At 43.2% G+C, this 9,388-nt stretch overlaps 1 protein-coding gene across 1 annotated transcript; it reads left to right on the top strand.

Moving 5' to 3' along the window:
- The first annotated feature begins 1,811 nt into the window (after positions 1-1,811).
- LOC112555120 (amine oxidase [flavin-containing]-like) lies at positions 1,812-9,374 on the top strand. The gene is made up of 15 exons (XM_025223334.1): positions 1,812-2,024; positions 2,481-2,575; positions 3,484-3,621; positions 4,087-4,197; positions 4,714-4,805; positions 5,111-5,252; positions 5,644-5,707; positions 5,843-5,931; positions 6,183-6,342; positions 6,716-6,812; positions 7,141-7,252; positions 7,476-7,573; positions 7,854-7,965; positions 8,332-8,394; positions 8,725-9,374. The coding sequence occupies exons 1-15, from the start codon at positions 1,982-1,984 to the stop codon at positions 8,749-8,751; spliced, it is 1,443 nt and encodes a 480-aa protein (XP_025079119.1). The 5' UTR covers positions 1,812-1,981; the 3' UTR covers positions 8,752-9,374.
- The last annotated feature ends 14 nt before the right edge of the window (positions 9,375-9,388 follow it).

The following is a 9,388-nucleotide window of genomic DNA, read 5'->3' as shown; positions in this document are numbered from 1 at the left end:
TTTCTTGTACTAATAGACCTTCTCCAAGAACTTCTTAACGTCTACCCGTGGACACACCCCTATATAGACACATTGTGTTGTGCACAACATAATAAACATACTCGCAGAACTATGTATCTTGTCCTGCTACACACCCCGGGTGTAAAGTGTCTGGCACTAAGCTGGGAGTGTCCACACTCCTGTAGTGCCCCGAGGGCGTGCTGACAAACTAACGAGCGCAGTGATGCCAACGTTACCGAAATGTGAAAGGTCGCACTGTCCTACTTGATGAAAGCTGAGATAAGAGACAGAAATACTTATGTAGCCTGTGTGTTGGGCTACATCCTGTTACATATGAGGCTCATAATAAACCATGGTTACAGACTTGCTGCCTTAGCAATGACAATTACTAACCAATCTGTCATTTGGAGTTGTTGGACTACATCCGTGTGAACTTTGACATTGTCATCATGTCCATAACTTGTCACAATGGGGCGATGATAGCCTGTGTGATGATAGCATTTGTTTGACATAAGTAATTGATCATCACGAGTTCTTATTTATACTAGAAATTTAGTAAAAATTACGATTATATTGAAAGCTAGCAACCTGTCCAGCAGATGACAAGACAAAAACAATGTCAGGTATTTTGTAGCGTTTCTTTATGCGAACTTTGACCTATGTAAAATTGAACTGCCTTAGTGTTAACCCTTCAAAAAGTTTCAGACATCTGGTTCAGCTCGAATTTTGAAGAGATTAATAGATCACAAATATTTTAATTACAATACTGTAATTACACAAAAGCATTACCCTCTGATATAGACACCAAAATATTAGTAAGTATCTGATGTCAGAAGACAGAGTTTTAGTCACAAGACTATGTACTCGATGTGATCAAACCACCTACAATTATTACCATCTTTCAGCAGGTGGACCACCTGGTCAGGGTAGTGGCCATCGCTTTATATTTTCAGTTCTCAGGAATTATGAACACACACATAATTTTGTACTGTTGCTATCAGATGACATTGCTGCTATGAAGTGAAGATGAAACTCAAAATGAGATAAATCAACACAAGGTTCACAAGCGAACCCTGTGCATCCATTCTAAATTTTACGATTTTTTCTATAATTATATTTATAATTTAAGATGATCAAATCCTAATTCTTTCGTTTATATCCTTGTATTTCTCCTTTTGGTAAAGTTTATTTATTAAGCTAGCTGCTAAGTAAAGAAGTGTGCCACGTGTTTTTTAAAATCAACTTTTAATTAAAATTAATAAGGAAATGAATATTGAGACTACTAAATAGTTGATATACTGAGCATAGTCGCTTAGCTGCTTACAATGAAAGCTTACATTCTTTACATTGGACAACACTGTGTAGAAGTGACTAATGTGTTCTGATTCCACAACCTGTGTTGTCCTTGTTTACAATATTTATAGACTTAGTCATGTAACATCTTACTAACATTCATATGCACATTAACTACTGTTCTTATTTATTGCTGAATCAAGGATGATAGCATGATGGAATGTCCTGCATATGGAGTGTACATCAAATAATTTGTTACGGACCGTGAGAACATTACTCCTGTAGCATAGAAATGTATAATTAGTCTGGGTAGACATGACGTGAATGGCTATAAATAGCAGTTTATGTAGCCGTTACATCTCGCAAGCCTGTAAGAGTCTTGGTCACATTTCTTTCTTATCAAACAAACAACATATTTATCTTGTTGATTCTGATAGTGTGTGCGCGTCTGCGTGTATGCGGGCCTGTGTGACCGCGCGCTCGCGAGCCTGTCTGCCTGATATAAGTAGCGACCTGGACTAGTCCCCAGCAGATTCCCCCACCTGACCCGCCAAAGTGTTTGGAAAAAAACCACCTGCCTTTTGTCCTCGATATCTCTCAGGGTCAGACTAGGCGAGCCAGTGGTGCAAAGTGGAAAAGTGACAGAGAGAAACCATTCACGTGACCAAGGGGCTCAACGACTCGACTGATGGAGGCGCTGGACGTGGTTGTAGTGGGGGCTGGGCTTAGCGGTAAGAGGCTCCATCTCAACCTTTGTTTTGTTTTGCTCGAGACAACAACACAAACTGCTGTCCACAAACCTAAATGTCGAAGGTTGTGGTATAACCACAGTTGGACTCAAGTAAGTGATATGACAGTTCATCCGGGACCATGAATGTAGAGGAGGCCAACACCGTCATCAACACCGGTCATCATATGATCATCACCTTTCACCAGTCATTAAACTATCGCACTCGGTAACGTTAATGAAGTTTAATTACCATCATGTATTATTGAAAAAGAATTTTTGCTATCAAATAGTCGTTTATAGCCATCAAATGACTCTCCATTGTCATATAATGAAATAATATTACAATAATCACTAGAGGGTCGTCATATTCATGTTAGGCTTGTTTCTCTCATCATCAGCGAGTAGCTCGGCTCGTACAGACGGATGTATATGGTACAGAACAGTTTCTTGTTTGCAGGTCTGTCTGCAGCGCGCGTGCTGGCGGAGCAAGGCCAGAGCGTCCTGGTGCTGGAGGCACGCGACAGGGTCGGAGGTCGGACTTACACGTTACGTGTAGGTATTCTCTCCACTTCTAATCAGTTGGCCTCAGAATTGTTTCTTGTCGCTCCCTTTCCTGCCAAGTTTTTAAAATAAATTATGGAATTTCGCACCTGTGGCAAGTCAGATAAGGTCTACCCTAAGATTAAGTTTCCAGTCTTATCGTAGGTTAATACACTTACTGATATTTTCTTGGTCACGTGATCACATGTGTAGTCATTTCGATGTCTATCTTTTAAAATAAGAGGAGTGACGGGGTGGAGAAGTGTACTTGTCCTTCGCTGTTTCTTGTTCACCTGATAACACGGGGCTTTAGCTGCATGTGTCTGTAGGCTGTTATAAATCTCTCATTCTTCCATTTTTGTATCGTAAAGTGCACTGAGCAGGTTGTCATTGAGGTGAGCGGTGGGGGACATGTTCTTTCTCCTAACAGTGCGACTCTATTGGGACTAAGTGCTGCTCGGTCAGCTATGAATAGATAGGTGGATATCTGGCTTCACTTCCAATACCCAAACTTAAAAACAGTTACCTGTATTCACGTTTGTGTAAGAAAAGATAAATGAATGGGTCAATGAGATCACACATGGCAAGAAAAGGCTGGTACAAAACGACACCACCTCTTATCACGCTCTGAACTGAACTGAAATCAAGAGGTATTTTATGGACAGGCACCCCCATCCTGTTACTAGGCGACCCCACTGCCGGTCCCCTTCTCACTGGGTCCCCAGTAGCTCCCCCCTTCCCCGAGGCATGTATATATTGCTTCTCTCTCCCTCCGTGCTTGTGCGTGCGTGCATACCATAACATTGCATACTACCATTTGTCCGTTTGTCTGTTTGCTATAAAAAGTTTTTTTCACAGAGCCTAGTTTGCAATTCCTCTACACGTGCAATGTGTCTATGTTCTAATGTTTGACTATTCAGAACGACAAGGTAGGATACCTGGATTTGGGAGCTGCTTACGTCGGGCCTACCCAGAATCGCCTGCTGCGCCTGGCGCGCGAGTTCGGCGTGAAGACGTACCGCACGTACGACGAGCAGGATCTGATTGTGTATCGCCAGGTACGTGGTCAGGGTATGTAACAGGTGACGTCAGGTGTAAGTAAGGATCTGAAAGTTTACATGTGTGTCGTCCTGTGTGGGTAATAGTGACGTGATATAGACAGAGCGAAAGTTTACAATCGGTTGTGCAAGAGAAATGTTGTTGTTGTTGTTGTTGTTGTTGTTGTTGTTGTTGTTGTTGTTGTTGTTGTTGTTGTTGTTAAGACGTTATTGTAAAGAAATTTAATTGGCGACATTTGGTTATGCTCGACATAGGCTTCACCATCTGATTGCGGGTGGAGAGGACGTGCAGTCAGTGACGTGATGTAGTACCCTGGGTAATGAGTTGGAGTCTTTAAGACCCGAGTCGTCCAATCTCTCAGTCTTTGCTGTCTGGGTGACTGAGTTAGCAGTGAAGAAGGAACAGATAGGTGATTTACCAAACCCTAACATATTTGAAAGAAAGTTTGTTTCTTCTGTCCACAGCATGGGATCAAGAAACGCTACCAAGATGGACTTTTCCCACCCACCGGGGGCTTCCTGTCCTGGCTGGACCTCAACAATGTCGTCCGGCTGTTGGACAGCATGTGTAGAGAGGTCAGGTCTCCATACTTCGTCTGGACTCTGTGTATAGAGGTCATGTCTGAACACTTCTGTGGGACTGTTGTCACAGAACGTCTCGGACCACTAGAAAATTCCATCCCGATAAAGTAGGTCTGTTCTTTAGGGTCCGGAGGTCTATGGATTGTGCAATTATCATGGTGAATACTATCCTTGTCATTGTGAAAATATCATGTTGTGTACAACACTGGACTGCCAAGGGTGTGAAGGAGTGCGGCGATGAAGAATGCGGGAAAAGGAACAGTCAGGCGATAGGCAGGATATCATAGGTAGTTAGACAGAGATAAGTTTCCAGCCTAGACTATACGGGGAGACAGGTAAGGCATTCCAAATGTTGAGGCCAAAGTAGGAGAATAAGTGACCGCCAGATTTTTAACTCTGATACCTAAGACAAAGAGTTTTTTTAAGACAAGAACGTTTTCAAATTGATTGATTGATTGATTGATTGATTGATTGATTGATTGATTGATTGATTGATTGATTGATTCTTAGGTCCCAGTGCAGGCTCCATGGACCGCACGGCGTGCCAAAGAATGGGACACCATGACAGTACAGCAGTTTCTTGATCAACACGTGTGGACTAAGTAAGTAGATACTAGAACTAATATCGGTTGGCATTAACAGGTACACGCACACACACAACCTCGCGAGCACACACGGTCACTCACGCACGCGCGTGGAACTTTGGGATATGTGAAGAACTCGTCCACAAATCCTTCTTTTTTCTTTAGTACCTGGTCTATACAATGTTTTGCGGCATTTGCTTTGAAAAAAAATCATATTCAACAGGTGTGTTATATTCAGGTGTGTACGTACATTTGAACTACTTGCCTGATGACAATAGAAGACGAGCCATGATGTTTATTTCGAAAGCTTGTGGTTTGTCTAGAGGCGCCATGGAAGCCATGCGAGAGTTTGTCAACGTCAACGTCACCTCAGAGGCGTACGAAGTGTCGTTGCTGTGGTTGCTGTGGTATCTGGCGTCTGCTGGAGGGCCGCTGATGATGAACGGCACAGCACACGGGGCTCAGGTGCGAGGGGTGGAGTTGGCACGCCCACCCGCCTTTTAGTTGACTTTACCTCCCGGGTTACTTACTAGCCCGCGGTTTGCTGATGGGTTTCATACATCTAATCTTACTTCATCAAATATCCACTCATACCCTGCCTTTTGTCTCTCACCCACATCAGTCAGTCAGTCAGTCAGTCACTCACTCACTCACCCACTCACTCACTCACTCACTCAGTCAGTCAGTTATTAACTTAATACTAAGGTCTGTTCAGCTTAACACTAACTTCTCTTTGAGCAATAATTTTGCTAGAATCCTTGTTTTCAAAAAGTAAAAAAAAAAAAATCAGGAAAGTTTAAAAAAAATTAATGGCTTTAGATGGATATTCCTTAGTTTCGAAATTCGCGTTTCGCAGGAGAGGAAATTGATCGGCGGGACGCAACAAATAAGCGAGGGGCTGATGAAAAAGATTGGATTAGGTAAGTAAGGTAATGATAAGTACAAACAAACCACATTGTCATACAAACAGAGAAGGCATAAATATCAGTGAATTGTAACGAAGAATATTGCTAGACCCATTAACATACGATGTTTTTCTTCTCTATTTTTCTCAGACAAAGTTCTTCTCAACCGACCGGTGTGCAAAATCGAGCAGACGTCTGGTGGTGTGAGTGTGTACGACACCTGTGGAAATGTGTATCAGGTGAGACAATCTGTGGAATCACGTGACATTAAATGTGACTTTGGTAACTGAACAGTGTGAAAGTATCGGTTCGCAAGTATTCTGTTTGTACATTTTCTTGTTTAGTGTATTTGTCTGAGATGAGCCTGACAGCAACTAGGGCTTCTCTAGGTTGATGCCTGCCTGTAAACACGATAACTTTAATGATTATTGCTAGTCTTCTCGTCACCACACTGCCGTGTGATCTTAACGGACATGGGTTGCTTGTCCAGGCCTCTCACTGTATCGTGGCGCTAGCGCCGCCCCTGCAGACTCGGATCACGTGGTCACCGCCACTTCCGGCTCGGAGAAATCAGATGCTGCAGCGACTTCCTATGGGCTCCGTCATCAAAACCTTTCACTACTACAAAACACCATTCTGGAGACACAAGGGTAGGTGTTCTCTAAGTCACTAAAACTGCAAGACGCTCTTCTGGGTCAGAGGGCACATGGTGATCGTTCTCAGAGACTTCTCGGTAACTCGGTAATTGTAAAATAGTTTTCTTTGTATCACTGAGTCGAGATTGAGAGCTTATTTTCTAGATAGTTCTAGTAACAAGTTGAAGCAAGCTGCTCATTCTGTCGGCAATTCTCACACCCATTGTCAGTTCCAGACTATAAGCGCCAACCACTCATACTATCAGCTCTCCTAACATATGGTCAGCTCTAAAGTGTCCATCATATCTATTCATACAGTCAGTTCTATTCACAAGTATTGCCATCACATACTGTCAGCACGCTGACCCGTGACCTTACTGATGTGCAGGCATGTCCGGGGCTGCGGCCATTGATGACGACGAAGGCCTGGTAGCCAGCACGTATGACCACGTGTTGCATGACGGCTCGCACCCGGCCCTCGTGGGGTATGTCAGACTTGCCCCTTAATGCCCTTCAGCTAACCAAGCAACAGAAAACAAAACTGTTTTCTTAAAGAGTGGACCTAGACACGAAACCGATATCAGGACGCCTTTTAACTATTGTAATTTGTCAGTAATATTGTATATTTGTATATCGTAACTTTTCAGTAATATTGTCGGTGTCTTTATACTGCATTGAACAGTTCTCCTTTTTCTCATAATGTCTTGTAGAACATATCCTCGCCATTGTAGCCTGTTGATCTTGTCTAAGCATCCGGTAGGTATAGCACCTCTGTTTCATGATGTCTCAAAAAATCTACCTTTCTCTTTGCAGCTTTGTTCTTTCGGACCGAGCCCGAACCTTCTGCGAACTGAGTGTGGAAGAAAGAAAGAGACGGATATGTAAACTATATGCAAAGGTCTTCCAGACAGACGATGCTCTGCATGTAAGTAACAGAGAAAGTGTGGTGTGTGTGAGAGAGAGAGCCGCAGAAACAGTCTCCTCCCTGTCTATACCCTACGGAGAGAGACAAAGATGGACAATGCCATGAATATAAATGGCCAATTGAGTTAAAGGACACAAATATGGAATATCAGACTACAAATGGGACATGGACTATTCAGTCCATAAAATCCACTATGAATTTAATTAACCATGACTGTTTACAGCCGGTCCACTATGAAGAGAAGAACTGGGCTGCGGATGAGTGGTCAGGGGGCTGCTACACTGTCATGATGCCACCAGGGCTTCTAACTACTTTTGGCGAGTGAGCCTTACCTCGCTTATTCGCTCTTGTTCGATCTATAGTTACCCGGATTTTCCTTCGCATAAATTTTAGTTAGCTCTTTGACTATTCACTTCATGCAATAAGATGAATTTTAATGTATTTTAATTCAAAAGCTCAGACCTAGCTTCTTAGTGAGACTTACCACAATTAATTCAGATGAAAGAAAAACTGTGGAAAATAATAAAGATGAGAAAAGGGTGAAAGAGGGGAGAAGCGACAGAGAGGTGGACGGACCTTTGATATACTTTTCACCTGGCAGGGAGATACGGGCACCTGTAGGGCGCGTGCACTGGGCAGGGACAGAGACGGCCAGCCAATGGACGGGCTACATGGAGGGCGCCATTCAGGCCGGAGAGCGCGCAGCAAGGGAGGTAAAGCGCTTTCTTGTTTTTGTGTTTTTTGTTTGTTTTTTTTTTACCCTAGAGCATGAGAAGAACAATTTTTTTAATTGATAATTTGGCTTTCCAAAATTTAACGCACGTGCTAGTCTATGATGAACATTTTAATCGTTGGTAGATGGCCTCAGGAAATTCCTCTTTTACTTACCTGGCACTGAGCGCCGCTGCTTACAATAGTGCTAAATGCATTTGGTGAGTGTACCGTACAGGTTGAAATGATTCTGAACGCTCTCAGATGAGATTTGTGTGCTTCTGTAAGCGAATGAAGCAAGGCAATATCTTTATCTCGTTGTAGACAGATCTTGCTCAGTTGTGACTTGTCTCTTGTTGCACGTGCAGATCCTGCACGAGAAGGGGCTGGTGGATGCCAGCGACATCTGGCAAGACGAGCCAGAGGATGAGGTAGTCACTCATTGCATGTAGCTGGTGTCTTCTCTTCTGCTTTGCTTCCTATCACAGGGATGTTCTCCTAGTCTGTTCGTTGTTGAGAGGATCCTTTCTCACATTTAACATATACCTTCTCGACACTTTTCTCTCCGCCTATCTTTGCTTTCCTTTTATTTATCTGTCATTTGTTCTTATAATCAACACAGTTATATGATATGTACACTCGGACTCAAGCCGCCATCACTGGTGAAGACTTAGACGCTCTGTTCTTAGATGCTGTATTCGATTCTATGCCTGTAGAAGCTCATGTGTTTTCTTTCTGTTTTTGGGATGGTGTTCTTGAAGGAGGTCAAGGGAAACCTCTGGAGCTGAGCCTGCTCGAAAAACAAGCGCCGTCTCTTCCTTCCTTTCTGCGCATGTCTCTGCTGAGTGGCGCCGCTGCCGCTGGTCTCATGTGGAGGGCGTTCAAACCTCGCCTTTAGCCGGCGGACACCACATTAGCACAAACAGTGGAGGAACGGGGCGTCAAAGAACCAAGAAGACCTCATCTACTACTTTACAAAGCGGTTGCGAAAGCTTGTTGTCATAAAGACTCCTAATTCTGTTCGATGGCAGTTTTTACACACACACAAACACCTGTGTGTAAAAGAATCTGTCGTGAACACTTCTAGTTCTGCTGAATGGCAGGTCTCGCACATCAACATAAAAACCTACATCTGTATATACTCTGTGAGTATAAGAGACAGCTGGCTGTGGTAAAGCTCCTGGTTCTGCTAGATGGCAGCTTTCGCAAAGCGTCACAGACTTGGTGCTTATCCCTAACCCCTAGTAAGTTCAATAGATTAAGGGTTGTGTATTTCCTGACTAGGCTGCTGGTGATCATTTTGTGATGTAGAAGAGAGGACTAGTGTAAACCGGTGTAAAAGTAATGTCCTGGGGTTATTGAGGGATTCTTATTGTGTAAATACTGTAAATAAATGTATTTTTTGAATTTACTTGCCTCTTTGTG

The sequence above is a fragment of the Pomacea canaliculata genome, linkage group LG14 (genome assembly GCF_003073045.1).
Source record: "Pomacea canaliculata isolate SZHN2017 linkage group LG14, ASM307304v1, whole genome shotgun sequence".
In the NCBI taxonomy this organism is placed as follows: Eukaryota; Metazoa; Mollusca; class Gastropoda; order Architaenioglossa; family Ampullariidae; genus Pomacea; species Pomacea canaliculata.
Note: the sequence above shows the minus strand (reverse complement) of the source record. Positions and strands in the feature narration are given on the sequence as shown.